The 13,785-nt window shown below is 59.7% G+C and overlaps 2 protein-coding genes across 3 annotated transcripts; both read right to left on the bottom strand.

Annotated features, from left to right (window-relative positions):
• Window positions 1-3,488: 3,488 nt before the first annotated feature.
• KCNE3 (potassium voltage-gated channel subfamily E regulatory subunit 3) lies at window positions 3,489-13,744 on the bottom strand. 2 transcript variants are annotated; one of them, XM_066207181.1, is made up of 3 exons: window positions 13,565-13,744; window positions 12,341-12,535; window positions 3,489-4,313 (listed from the first exon to the last, which is right to left on the bottom strand). In XM_066207181.1, exons 1-3 carry the CDS (start codon window positions 13,676-13,678, stop codon window positions 3,990-3,992), a joined length of 633 nt encoding a protein of 210 aa, XP_066063278.1. In that variant the 5' UTR covers window positions 13,679-13,744; the 3' UTR covers window positions 3,489-3,989. The 2 variants fall into 2 exon arrangements, 1 of the variants encoding a protein (XP_066063278.1); XR_010724250.1 differs by lacking the exons at window positions 3,489-4,313; window positions 13,565-13,744 and adding an exon at window positions 9,243-10,580 and having other exon boundaries at window positions 12,341-12,426.
• On the bottom strand, window positions 6,283-8,020 carry LIPT2 (lipoyl(octanoyl) transferase 2). Its single transcript, XM_066207175.1, has 2 exons — window positions 7,484-8,020; window positions 6,283-6,929 (listed from the first exon to the last, which is right to left on the bottom strand). Exons 1-2 carry the CDS (start codon window positions 7,971-7,973, stop codon window positions 6,697-6,699), a joined length of 723 nt encoding a protein of 240 aa, XP_066063272.1. The 5' UTR covers window positions 7,974-8,020; the 3' UTR covers window positions 6,283-6,696.
• Window positions 13,745-13,785: the final 41 nt, after the last annotated feature.

Raw genomic sequence — 13,785 nt, 5'->3', positions numbered from 1 at the left:
TTTTCGGTTTATTATTTATGTCTCCTGAACACCCCGTTTGTTCTCCTGGGCCTCTTGGGCTACCTGGCAATGACACAGCAACTCCCAGCTTTCCCTTCCCTCCCAGGGCCGTGGATTGTCAGGAAGGCAGTGGAGCGCTCCGGGCAGGCAGTGAGGACATCCCTGCCGAGCTGTCACCACAGGGCAGGGGCACAGGTGCCTTTTTGGGCTGGAATGCCGGGTTTTAAGCAGATCCAGGGCCACAGCAGGAGAAGGGCTTTGTCCTGAAGGAGCTCTGCAGGCAGAGCATGGACACAGAGCACAGGCTGGCAGGTGGCAAGGATGCAACAGGGACTACTGACATTAGGAAATGGCTTTGGAAGTTCTGCAACTGCCCCTGACTCAACGCCTCATGATGTCAGCTTTGGGAAGGCCTGATCCCACACCCTCTGGCACTGGCAGCAGGCTCCTTAGCTTCCTCAGGAGCATAACACTCTAAATATCCTTTAAAAGCAGCTTGTAATGTGCAGCTCAGAGCCACTGGAAAAACCTCTGCTCTGGTCCCAAAGGGAGGGCAGGAGCAGCTCCCTTCACCATTCCTGGTTTCCCAAAATTTCTGGATTCCCCAAACCAACTTTCCCCATCGTGACCCCTCTGACCCTCAGGCTGCACAGCAAGCAGCACTGGTGGTGTGAGCCTGGCTCAGCACTCCTGAGGGGAGAGCAGCTCCTCCCTGGCCAGCAGCCGCTCCTGGCAGAACGCAGCATTCCCACAGAGCACTGACAGCTCTCCTGCAGCAGCAGCTCCCCTGGAACACAGCTTCCCACTGCTCAGTCAGGCTGTGCCACCATTCCAAAGCAGTACGACCCGAGGCAGCCCGTGCTGGCAGCTCAGCATTCCCTGATACCGTCGCTCTCTCACCCTGGGCCGCTATCATTTCACCTCATGCATTCCTTATCGAAATGCCCGGCGTCAAAGCAGTCCCAGGAACAGGCTCCTGTGATTCCCGCTGCTCCAACAATCCAACCATTGATCCGCTAAGCCAAGGTCAGCCCCAGCTTCCCACGCATTTTGATGTCCTTTTCCAGGTACCAGACACCGTCTCACCCGTGATCTATTGCTGTGTGCCAACAAAAAAAGTGTTAAATAAATTAGCCTCCCAGGAGCCTCTGGGTTTTTTTTTTTCCCCAGCTGCATTGCTTAAAACCCAAATGTAATCAGCTACAATTTGCTCGGTTGGATTTAGGGACTCAGCCAAGACTGGCACACTCCCAGCCCTTCGCTCTGTGTTCTGAGACCATCTCCTTGCTGTTAACAGAAGATTTCTGAGTGTGACCCAGGAATCGTCTGCTCCTGGGGCCGCAGTCCAGGGAGTGAGGTCTGAACCCATCGGCTCCCAGGAAGAATCACCGAGCTCTGGGTTAAGCATCTAAATCGTTGCAAAATGCTTCCCCTGGCTCCTGAAGCAAACCCATTTCAGGAGGCTCCCAAATCCATCCTTCCCTCATATATCCCTATTTCCGTATCCCTCGGAGCAGCCCAGCACAATCCACTGCTGAGGATGTTTGTCAAGCTGCCCCAGACCATGGATCCCATGTGGACACCAGCCAGGCTGGAGCTGTGGGTGCCATGGGGACACCCAAACAGCCTGAGACATGGATCCCGGGCACACCCAGCGAGGCTGGAGCTGGGGGAGCCATGGGGACCAGGACAGACAGAAAAGAGCCAGAGGTCCTGTGGGTACGAGTCCCTGCTCTTGCCCCAGGGGTGCCGGGGTGTCCCGAGCATGTGACACCAGGACCCTGAGGCAGCTGCCACAAGGTGGCACTGGCATCTTGTCACCCAGCCTGGTGGAATCCAGCCGGCGGCTCCAGAGTGGGGTCACCCGGGATGTCCCCCCAGCCCGGCCCTGCCCTGCCCTGCCGCAGGCTCTGGTCCGAATTTACCGGCAGGGATGGATGGACAGTGGAGCTGCCAATGGATCGCAGATCTGGTGGGTAACCACTGCTGCAGAAGCTGTGCCTTGCAGGAGGGATTTTTTTACCCTCAGAATCTTCTGGATTAGGGAAGAGCAGCATTTTTTTTTCCCCCAAATTTTTATGACATGCTATCCTTTGTCAGGGTTTTCCCCCTTGGGTCACAGCATCAGAAGAGATTCCAGAGTCACCAGATCCATCCCTCTCGCCCAAAAAATGGGAAAAGCAAGAATTCCACGTCACTGGGGGAATTGGGGGTGCCATGCTCAGCATCCAGCCCCCACCCCATCGCAGGGTCCCACATCCCGCCTGGCTGCTCCATGGCTCATCCCGCTGGAGGGGTTGGTGTTAGAGGAGCACAAACCCTGGGGAGCTGGAGGGAAAAGGATCAGCACGGCGTGTGTCTCTGTCCCCACCTGGCCCGATTCCCCTGATTTATTTGCAGATAAGGGGTTTATTTTCCTTTCCCAGCGCTGCAGGTGCAAGATAAACAGAGTGAAGCCTCTCGAGCTACTTCCCGCTCGGGCCAGGTGCCGGAGGACACCCGCGCCCCAGAAGGCCCTGCCTGGCTCAGGAATCCCAGTGGGATCAGCCCCAAAATGGGTTTCCCAGAACCCCCTGATCCAGGTTTTGTGCCCAAGCCAAGGGCATGGGAAATCAGGAACAGGTCGCTAAGCTGCTGCCGTCGCTGTGCCTCTGGTACCAAGGTTTCCAGCCCCACCCCGAACATGCTCACATCCACTATTACTTTTTGGATTAGGGTTTGGCGTCACTGTTTGGGCTCAGGATTGCAACTCTGTTTAACCTTGGAATGCAGGCGGAAAGGCCCCTATGGGCCAGCTAATCTAGCCGCAATTAAAGACATTCTTTATGCCATTACAAACAGGTTAAGACGTGCGAGACACTGGGTCACTGGCGCTGCCCCACAGCCTGTTTTGAAGGACAGGGACATTTACTGTCCTGGACACTGGCCACTCCACAGGCCAGGTCCAAACCCAGCCAGCTTAATAGCGGAGTGAAAGCCAAGGAGCCCAGCAGGACCCAAGAACATCCCCTTCCCGTCCACCGCTGCGCCCTCGCCCCATGGAAAACACATTTGGGACCTGCGGTACAAAAGGCCAAAGCTACAGCTGACAGCAGGAAGGAAGCAGGAAAGACTCCGGCATCGCCATCCGGAGCCCGGAGAGACCTTGGGAGATGCTTGGAGCCACACGCCCCTGGCCAGGCTCGGGCTACACCTGCAGCGTGCCCACGGCTCCAGCAGCGCTGCCCAGACAGCCACGGGGACAAAGCATCCTGCTGAGAATGCGGGGACAAAGCATCCAGCCGGGAATGCGGGGCTTGCTCCGTCCCAGGGGATTTGTCCCATTGTAGGGGCTGTGATGCCACCGAAGGGCTGCCCTTGAATCCACCCTGGCAGCACGCAGGCAGCAGGTTTAGCCCTTTCAGCATCCCCTGGGCTCTGGCACAGAGTGGTGTCCCGCAGATTGGCCCAAACACCAACTTTGCTCGGAGGAGAAGCAAACACAAGTCCCCTGGAACCCACCACCTCCTTTAATTCTCTGCCAGAATAGCGGGGCCCGGCCCAGATCAAACATTACAGGGTTTCAGCACCAGAAAAACCCGTGAACCGCTGTCACAGCTGCTGGAAGCCCAGGGAGGTCAACGCAGGCTGATCTGAGTAGGGAAATGGGGAAATATTCTCCTTGAAGACTCCTGCCAGCCCCCGCAGGCCACGGTGGGAAAGGAGCTGCCCCTGCCATCCCCATGCCCACTGTGGAGCCGAGGTGGGTCTGCAGGACCAGCACCTGCTTGCAGGTCACATTCTTCCAGCTCCTGCCAGCACTGCTCACACCAGGACTGAGCTCTTCCGTGGTGGGGGTTCCCAGCAGCTTTGGGGGGTTCTCAGCAGCTTTAGGGGGTTCCCAGCAGCTTTGGGGCCAGCAGCACTGTCCCATCCCACAGCGAGCGGGATGGGCACAGCAAGGGGACCCCGAGCCCAGTGGCTCCCCGGGGACAAGGCGCAGGCCAGGCTCAGATCATGGAGACCCTGTTCTTGATGTAGACGTGGTAGGGGTCGCTGCGCTTGTCCACCTTTCGGGAGCGGGTGTAGCCCAGGATGAGGCTGCCCACGGTGGCGGCGAAGAGCGTCATGACGAACAGGATGTACATGTAGGCATTGTCGTTGCGGCCGGCGTGGCTGGCGTGGCCAGCACGTGTGGCCCCCGCCGGGCTGGCCGGGGGCTCCCCGGCACAGGGGACAGCCCCATGCAGCGTCTGGTTCAGCGCGTCCAGCACCGCCCGCAGGCTGTGGTGCCAAGTCTCCGTCCGGTTGTTCTCGTCCATGCCGTCCGCAGGCTGCAGGGAAGGACAGGGAGACTCAGAAGAGGCTGCCCTCGCAGTGGAGGTGTTCCTGGGACCCAACAGTGTCCCCAAACCGGTCCTCGAAGCACCTCCTCTGCCACAAAGCAGGGTGGCCAAACCCTTTGCATTCCCTGCAGCCTTCTCCCTAAATTTCAGTCCCTCCACAGAGGGGATAAAGCTCCCAGAGCTCTGGGGCAGCTGCCTGCCCCTCTCTCCTCCCCAGGACTGGGGGCAGTGTGGGGACACAGGTGTCCCGAGGGACCAGGAGAGCTGGCTTTAAAGTCTGCTTTCCCCAGAGATGTGTGGGGATGGTGGGCACATATCCTGCACCTCCACAGGGTGCAGAGCTGGCACAGCCCCCTGCAAACCACTGTGAATCCATCTTGAGGGGTTGCTGCCCTAAACCTCCCTGGGGATTTTCCTCCCTTTGGGTGCCAGACCCGCTCTGACCTGCCATCCCTCCTTTGGCATGGGGCCCCTCTGCCAGCCCCCCTGGGCTCCCTTGTGCAACCTTCACAACTTGCAGGGGCCCCGGAGCAGGCACGGCCAGGAAGGGACACTGGAACACAGTCCCCCACATGTGCCATCCTTTGGGACACACCAGTCCCACAAACCACCACAGCTCCCCCAGGTATCCACCCTGTCCCCCACCAGCTCCCGAGCACCCCTTGCCTGCTGCACCAGCAGCTCTACCCCGTGCAGAGGCAGCTGGTCCCCCTCCCAAATGGGTCACCCTGAACTTGGGGTGCACCTCCCAGGATGAGACCCCAGCTGTGACGAGGAGGAGAAGGAGGAAGGGGCTGAGCAGCCACAAACCCACGGGGATGAGGTCAGATCTGGTTGCCTTCCTGACGTAAGAGAAGTAGGATGAATTTGGGAGGTTTAGGGCGAGATCTGGGTTTACCCACCCACAGATGGGGTACGACTGGGGGGGATCCACCTTAGGAAGGGGTGAAAGGACAGGGAGAGGAGTGGGGGACAGGGTGTGGGAAGGGCGGCTCGCACTCACCTCGTGTGCCCTCCCTGCCTGCGCTGCTGCCAGGCTGAGCCGGGACTGAGCATCGCTGCCGCCGGGGAGGGATGCCGGCCGGGCTGGGAGCGCCGCCAGCCTCCTCCCCTTCCCGGGGCAGAGCCACCTGCCACAGCCACCCGGCCCCGCCGCGGGCCACCAGCCTGTCCCCAGCCCCACGGGTGCTGCCGCGGCCCCCGGGCCCAGCCGGACACGGGAGCTTTATGGGGCGGGAGACGGGGCTCCGCGCTTCCCCCGGCACACGCTGCCGGTCACGCTTTCCTGTCCCTCCTCGTCCGGCACCGCTGTCCCCCAGCCCTCACACTGGCACAGAGCCTGCCTGGGCATGTTCCTGCTGCTCGCCATTCCTTCCTGGAGCTCAGCCTGCCCCATGGAATGGGATTTCCCCCCCTTGCAGCCCCATTGGGCACCCACGGGTGGCTCACAGGGAGCTGCCAGTGCTGTGCAGCAGCAGAGAAACCCCAAAGCTTGTGGGGCAGGGAGAAAACCCAGAACGGCAGTGAGGGGCTGTGGGTGGGGGTCAGGTCTTGCTCTGAGCCTCAGGCTGACTTCTCACCCCTGAAAAAACCTGCCCATTAAATCAGCTTATGATGCTGCAGCTGAGACAGGGATTTCAGCAGTGCTGACAGCAACACCTCCTCCAGCAGCAGTGGGAGCAGGTCTCCATCACCCAGACAGGATGCTGTGTGGTCCCACAGGAGCCACAACAGCCATGGCTTCTCTCCTTGTGAACCCCGAACCCTTTCCCTCCTCCTCCCGCATTTCCACTGCATCCGCAGCGCTCCAACGGCCGTTTCACCAGCGTTTACAGCCACCTTCCACCCGCCCTGATGCCAGGATCTTTGCCACGTGAGGGTTTCCCTGGGCTCAGGGTGAGAAAAAGGCTGTCACTGATAAAGTCTTGGGGTAAATAAATGAGAAAAGGATCAGCAGTCCAAGTTCCCAGCAACTCTTTATATATATAAAATCTGCCTCTTTTTACCCATCTGCAAGGGGAGGATGCTCGGCCCACATGAAGTCATGTGAATCATGACCATTCACGAAAGTCTTTACTTTTTGTCGGACAAAAAGCAGAAAAAACCCCACAAAAGCACCTGTTTGGGTACTTCCCCAGCAAGTGACGTGGGGATGTGGTACCCATGGAGGTCCCAGCCGAGGGATGGAGACTCATGGGGCTGGAGAGAACGGTCCCAGTGGAGGTCTGGATGTTCGAGCCGCATTCTGAAACCCTGTGCCACTGTCCACACGCAGCCCACAGGCAAAGGCACAAGAACTTGTCTCACAACAGAGGCCCCGGGGCTGCGCCGCGGCTTTGCCGAAACGCCCGGCCAAGGCACCACAACAATCCTAATCCCTGGGGTCTTCTGCAGAGACCAAGGTGCAGTCAAACACCTCCTGGAAGGAGTCGAGGAAGGGCTCGAGGACGTGGCTGACGGCGACATGCTGGCCTAGCTCGTGGCTCAGCGAGGTGACCCCCTTCCCCTCCAGGCCGCAGGGGACGATGTGGTCGAACCAGGTGAGGTCGGTGCAGCAGTTCAGCGCCAGCCCGTGCGAGGTGATGTGGTTCCCGCAGTGCACACCTGCAGGGGCCAAGAGCACCCACCCGTCAACACCAGCACCACGGTGAGCAGGGGCCCAAAACTGTGCTGCCCCCTCCTCCTCCTGGATGCAAATCCCACCCCTGCATGCTCCCCTGTGCCCACCCAACCTCCCCGGTGCCTACAGCTCCATGCCCCGCCTGAAGCACGTGGAATCACAGGATGGGTTGGGAGGTATTCCACGGGCAGGGACACCTCCCACTATCCCAGGTTGCTCCAAGCCCCGTCCAGCCTGGCCTCGAGCGCTTCCAGGGATGGGGCAGCCACCGCAGTTCTGGCCAACCTATGACAGGGCATCCCCAACCTCACAGGGAAGAGTTTCTTCCCAATATCTCATCTCCAACCCTGCCCTGTGGCAGTGGGAAGCCGTTCCCCCTTGTCCCAAGTCCCTCTCCAGCGCTCCTGGAGCCCCTTTAGGGGCTTTAGACCCTCCGAGGTCTCCCTGGAGCCTTCCGTTCCGCACGCGGAACACCCGCAGCTCTCCCGGCCAGGCTCCAGACACAGACACACACGCTCCCGGAGCCGTCCCCGCTCACCGATGGCACAGAGCTTGCTGTCGCCCATCCAGACCCCGGTGAAGGGCGGCGGGAGTGCGCGGGCCGTGCCCAGCCCGAGGCGGCGGCAGAGCCGCAGCACCAGCGCCTCCAGCCCGGCCACGTAGGCGCGGAGCGGGAGGCGGCGGCGGCGCAGGTCGAGCACGGGGAAGGCGAGGAGCTGCCCGGGGCCGTGGAAGGTGATGTGGCCTCCGCGCCGCGCCGCCACCAGCGCCGCGCCCCGCGCCCGCAGCGCCGCGGCCGCCGCCGCGCCCGGCGCCCCCCGCAGCCCCCAGGTGTACACGGGCCGCGCCGGCTCGCTCAGCACCACGCTCTCGGCCGGCAGCCCCGGGCCCGGCCCCGGCCCCGGCCCCGGCAGCGCCGCCGGGCCCCGCGCCGCCCGCGCCGCCGCCACGCAGCGCTCCTGCACCCGCAGCGCCTCCGCGTACGGCACCGCGCCCAGCCGCAGCACCCGCACCGCCGGCCGCGACATGGCCGCGGCCGCCCCGCGGGGACACCGCCGGGGACACGGCCGGGACACGGCCGGGGACACCGCCGGGGCCGCCGGGAGCCGCCGGGCGGGGCGAGCGCGCCGCAGCGAACCGGGCAGCGCCGGGGCGGCGGGCAGGGGACGGGGACCGCGACGGGCACGGGGATGGGGACACGGGAACAGGCTGGGGCACACGGACACACACCGGAGACGGGGACACGGCAAGGCAGCGGGGACGGGGACAGGAGGCGGGGAAGGGGACAGGAGGCGGGGGTAGGAGCAAGAGGCGGGGATAGAAACGGGAGGCGAGGATAGGGACGGGCAGAGTGATGTGGACGGGCAGCGGGGGCGGGATGCTGTGGGCATGGGGACAGGAGAAGGGGTGGAAGTGTTCCAGGCCAGGTTGGATAAAGCCTTGAGCAACCTGGTCTACTGGAACCAGTGTCCGTGCCTATGGCAGGGGGCGGAACTGGATGAGCTTTAAGTTCCCTTACAACCCCTTGACTTTGTATGATTCTGTGCTGGCACCTCAAGGTTGTGAACTGTAAATAAAGTTCTTGTATTCTTGTATCTTGTATAATTGTTATTATTTTTGTAAATATAGTTCTTGCATTGCCGAGGTGCTGGTGAGAGCTGCAGCTCATCACCCTGGGACTCTGAAAATGTTCCCACCTCAGCTTTTGATTGCAGATGTAGAGAATAGCCAAATCTGGTCGAACCGCTAATGAGTCAGCCGTTAAAACCTGAGCAAACTGTTCCCAGGCTGCAGCCCTTCTAGTTTATCGACCTGGCTGAGCGTGTGAAAGTGTGTCCTGAATTTATAGAGCAATCACGGTGTTACTGAACTCTGGCTTTTATCAGAAACAAACCTCGCTGGTAACTTGCCCTTTGTCGCCACAGGTAATTTGGCCGTCAGCTGACAAGGTCAACTTCTGTGTTACTGGCAAGGAAGGAAAGGTGCTTCCCTTTGTTAGGCCATTTTCTCAATGAAAAGGAGAAAAAAGGGGGGGGAACCCACCATAAACCTCAGCAGGAATCTAGCAGCACCCAGCCAGAGGATCCCAGCTGGGGTGGGATCATGGCCTAAACCAGCTCCAGGAAAGCTGCTTCGGGTCTCTGCCTTGGCAGGAGAGACTCATATTTTGCACCAACAGCGTGTGTGCAGCGAGCTATTTCCTCTTTTTTATGATTAGGCCCCCACTTCTTGCCTGGAGATCAAAGCCAAGGGCTCTTCCTTTCTGGCTGGCGGCGGCGCAGCCTGCGTAGGACGAGGGGAGCTGTGTGTCACAGGGCCGGGACCCTGGTAAACAACCCGGCAGAGCAGCGTGGTGGCGTCACTGCCCCAGCCACTGTGCACATCCTGCTTTTGAACCGGGGCGGAAATCTGTGTGGAACGGTGCCACGGATGGCTCACGTTTTATCCTTCTGGCAGGGAGGGGGTGTTTCTAAAGCGGGGTGGGCGGTTTTTTGTCTCCATGGTGCAGTCCTCTGCTGTCCTGTTGTGCCTTCTTCTCTGCGTACCCCAAACGTTTGCGGAGCCTCTGCAACCCCCACCAATCCGTCGGAGTGCAAAGCCTGATTTTTTCTGTCAGGAGAGCCTCCCTCGGGAAACTTTAGGGCTAATGCAAGTCAGGGCTTAAAGGCAGGAAGAGGAGGGGATGACAGAGGTGGTGGCTGTGAAACAGGTGCCTGGCAAAGAGGAACTGTCACAGCTCACAGAGAGCTACAGACAGAGGCAAAGGGCAACATCTTGGCTCCAGTGAAGGCCGAGGCAAAATTCCTGTTGAGTTTGGCAAGGCTGGCATGTCACAGAGGGTGACAGAGCTGTGCTGGCCTCACGGGCAGAGCTGAGAGTGGAGTGCCCAGTTCAGGCTGCCTCTGGCACCCCCTGGCACAGCAGCCCCCTCCCCACACTGCCACAAGCCTTTCAACAAAATCCCTTTTTTTTTTTTTCTTTTTTCCCAAGGAAATTGTCCTTGAGGGCCATTTGCATGTACCAATGACTTGAAATATTTGGAAGGTGCAGGAGTTCAGTGTGCGGCCAGGAGCCACACAGGCTCAGGAGAAGCAGCCTATCCTGAAGGAGCATCCCTGACCATGTTTCTGGAGCCATGGCTGCCTGCCTCCCTTCTCCCTCAGGGCTGTCAGGAGTGCAGAGATCTCCTCCTCCTCTGTGCCCCTCACCCCGGCGGGGTTTGATCCTGGCTGGTCATCCCTGCTGATGTCCAGCTGGGTCTCCAAGGCCTCGGCTGATGGAGAGGCCTCCTAGCTCAGTGCAAAAGGAGGTGGTGCTGGGAAGCCTTAAGCTGTGGTTTTATTGCGACTTGATCCAATGACACCAGGTTCCCATGTGGTACCTTGGAATCATCAACCAACCTCCCTACACGGAACACCAGCATCACTCAAATCCTACAAGCACCGGCCACCTTCTTGGGAAGGACGAAGGTTTTATTCCAGAACGCACCTTTCCCCGGGAGCATTGGGAGGGAATGGCTCAGGCTGAGATCCGCGGTTCATTTGGGCAGGACCTCGGTGCATGTGTCCCACAGGCAGAACTGCTCTGTCCCCACCCCGATCTGTTCATGGACTCCAAGAAGCACGTTCCCAAGGCTGTGCCAAAGGGGAAGAAAAACAAGGAAATGCACGTGTCAGGCTGTGCCACGGGCTGTGCCCCACGGGTGCACTAAGGAAGTACTTAAGGAAGCTCCTTGCTGGCCTGGGCAGACGGGGCAGAGCCGGTGTTTCTGTGCTGATTGCACTTCTCTGGGCAGTCGTCATTTTTTGGCCCATCTTGGAGCCAACCAGGCAGGCTCCACGCTCCTCTGAGCTTCCCATGCCGCCGGGAGCTGATGTTCCCACTTGCGAAGCTCACGTGTGCTGTTTGTCTCTCATCAGCACTGCTCAAGATGCTTCCCTCCCCAGTTTGTCCCTGGCCAGACCCCCTGCCAGGGGTCACCCTGCCATCTGGACAACCAGCACGACTTCAGGCCAGCCAAAAGCGCCTCTGCTGAGTTAAACACCCCTCACAGCACTGCCTTTGAGAAAGATGCCCCAGAGGAGCTCAGGGGCATCCCTCAGGGGAGGGATGGCAGTTCTTCGGGAACACCAGAGAAATGTCCAGGTGAGACCCCACCTGCAGAGCCGCCCCAGCCCTGGGCCAGCAGCACAAGGAGCTGGAGCTGCTGGAGAGAGCCCAGAGGAGGCCCCGGAGCTGCTGCAGGGCTGGAGCCAGGTTGGGAGAGCTGGGGGGGCTCACCTGGAGAGGAGAAGGCTCCAGGGAGAGCTCAGAGCCCTTCCAGGGCCTAAAGGGGCTCCAAGGGACCCAAATGCCTTGGTACAAATCATGTGTAGAGCCCAGCCTCAAACTGTGCTGGGATTATAAATCTCCAGGGCACTTGCACACAGCCTGAGGAGGTGAGGGCAGAGCTTGCTCAGAGGGTTGCTCCGCAGCTCCGACACCGAGGAGCCAGCCCTGCTTGTCGGTGTGTCCTTCAGAAACTTGGCTCTTTTGAAGTAACTGCACCTTGTTGACTCTGCCTTTCACACCTCAGAGGAGCTGGCGCTGAAACTTCGGAGTTGGCACAACAGAGGAAGAAAGAGAATGAGGCAAGCCCACATTAAGAGATCTCGGAATATTTCACCAAGGAGATCAGGAGCAACCTGGTCTAGTGGAAGGTGCTGCTGGCCCTGGCAGGGGAGTGGAACAAGATGGTTTTTAAGGCCCCTTCCAACACAAACCCTTCTGTGATTCTAATAACTTCTCCTTGTGTCCAGTCTGAACCTCTCTTGTTTCAATTGGTGCCCGCATAGCTCCCTCAGAGAGTAAAGCAGGTGTGAGTGAGACCAGATCCAGATCCCACGGCATTTTAATACAGTAGAAAGAAATCCTCAGCTGGAGAATTCTTACCTCTTGCACTCACTCGTACCCCTAAGCCAACCTGCAGTGCCAACACACACTGTGCCCTCAGGGTGAAAAGTGTAATTTTACAGTTACCAGGCACCTCAGCCCAGGTCAGGAAATCATCCAGAAAGCTCAAAGCAGGAAACTTAAAGAAGAAAAAAACAAAAGACAAAAAGAGACTTAAAACACCAAAAAGGTGAGTAACGTATTTAAGACCTGCACACTCCTTCCGTAAACCAGACAGAAATGCCAAGCCAGGAATGTCACAGCACAGGAATAACTACGGTGAAGCAAAGAAAAAGAGACAACCAGGGTGTGAGAGAAGGCGCCTGGGACACAGGAGGAAGAGGATGTGGATCATTTTGTTACCAGCCAAACAAACCCGATGCCAGCTGAGTAATGAATGCCATTGTGAGCCCTAGAGAAACACCCCAGCACAGCGCCACTGTGAGTTTATTTTAACACTTACCAAACGTGTCCCATTTCCTTCCCTGACCTTTGCCAGGTAAAAAACTGTTGTGTCCAAGTGAGGATCTGTATCCGCCTGGAGTTCTCGTGGAGTGAGTGACTTCGCCCAGGGCAAGGGACACTCCTGATGAGCCTGGTGGCTGCCCTGGGTGGCATCACCGCTGCCCTCCCCAGCCAGAGCTTCTTTCTTCTGTGCCTGTTGGAGCAAGAGCACAGTTGCCTCTGGGATCATGCAACCCTGCTCAACCAAACCCCAGACATTTGCTGAGAACTGGATATTTTTCAGCTTGCTCAGCTCCTTCTGGCACCTCTTTTTGGAGGTGTGTGCTGGTGCAGACTGAGCAGGGGGCATGGAGGGGAGTGGGCCCACCTCTGCCCCTACGGAACAAGTGACAGGACAAGAGGAAAGGGCCTCAGGTTGTGCCAGAGGAGGTTTAGGTTGGATATTAGGGACAATTCCTTCATGGAAAGGGCTGTGCAGGCGAGAGCCCCTCCCTGGAGGGATTTAAAGCCACGTGGATGTGGCACTTGGGGACACGGGGTACTGGTGGCCTCGGCAGCGCTGGAGGAAGGATCCCCCTCGATGATCTTGGAGGGCTTTCCCACCCCTGTGACTCTGGGACTCCTCTCCCCACCGCACCGATCCTTTTGGGTGGCACAAGCCCGGGGGGCGTCACACAGCCGTGTCCCCGTCCTGCTGCGGGCAGGAGGAGCCCTGGGGAGCACAAGCCGGGCGGTGACAGAGGTGACAGAGCTCCCTGGCCGTGCCAGCGCCTGCCGAGCAAGCGTGGTGTCCAGCTGGCACCTGCTGACTCGGACGGGGAACTGCACGAGGAGGGACGATTCCTCCGGGAATGCCGGACAGAGCCGCGGCATTTGCGGACACTGGAGCTGCCTCTGCTGCCCGGCCGCTGCCGAGCTCTGACCCCTCTGGTGGCTGCAGCAGGTCTGCTCTGGAACTGCTGCTTCTGGCTGCCACAGGCTGGGTTTCCCCAAGCCTACTACGAAGTTCTGGTCTGGTGTGGTCTATTCTATTCTATTCTATTCTCAACCGGGTCTGCCCGGTGATGGAAGGAAGGGTGGAGAGGTGGCGGGAAAGGATCAGGGGAAGGCCGACAGGGCAGGTATCCAGGTGGGAGCCAGGTACACTCCACCCAGCCAGGACTACGAGGGAGGTGAGAAGCCCCATGGCCCAGCCCTGGTTCCCGCGGGAGCTCTCACTCACCAGAATACACTCCGGCGGGGAGCAGCGGCTCCGGGAGGCCCCTGGAGCGTGCAGGAGAGCCGTTCCTGGCAGCAGCACGGCACTGATCGGCTTGGGAAAGCGCTCCGAGCCCATCGAGTCCCGCCCGCGGCCTAGGCCCGGGGCGCCGCGTGCCGGGCCGCCCGTTCGCCGTTCGCGCGCCCCCCGTGTCCCCGCGCGGCCGCCGTCGGCGGCGGGGTCGT

The sequence above is a fragment of the Chamaea fasciata genome, unplaced genomic scaffold (genome assembly GCF_029207755.1).
Source record: "Chamaea fasciata isolate MVZ Bird 193981 ecotype frontalis unplaced genomic scaffold, bChaFas1.0.hap1 SCAF_2, whole genome shotgun sequence".
Classification (NCBI taxonomy): Eukaryota; Metazoa; Chordata; class Aves; order Passeriformes; family Sylviidae; genus Chamaea; species Chamaea fasciata.
This window is presented reverse-complemented; position numbering and strand designations above follow the sequence as displayed.

What these genes read in the sequence shown, in the direction of transcription:
- LIPT2 (XM_066207175.1), bottom strand. Translation starts at nt 7,973, where the DNA reads ATGTCGCGGCCGGCGGTGCGGGTGCTGCGGCTGGGCGCGGTGCCGTAC. An exon ending in CAGCAAGCTCTGTGCCATCG is followed by an intron (nt 6,930 to 7,483) that starts GTGAGCGGGGAC and finishes TGGCCCCTGCAG; the next exon opens with GTGTGCACTGCGGGAACCAC.
- KCNE3 (XM_066207181.1), bottom strand. Translation starts at nt 13,678, where the DNA reads ATGGGCTCGGAGCGCTTTCCCAAGCCGATCAGTGCCGTGCTGCTGCCA. An exon ending in CCCCGCCGGAGTGTATTCTG is followed by an intron (nt 12,536 to 13,564) that starts GTGAGTGAGAGC and finishes TTGCTCCAACAG; the next exon opens with GCACAGAAGAAAGAAGCTCT. An exon ending in AAGGAAATGGGACACGTTTG is followed by an intron (nt 4,314 to 12,340) that starts GTAAGTGTTAAA and finishes CCTTCCCTGCAG; the next exon opens with CCTGCGGACGGCATGGACGA.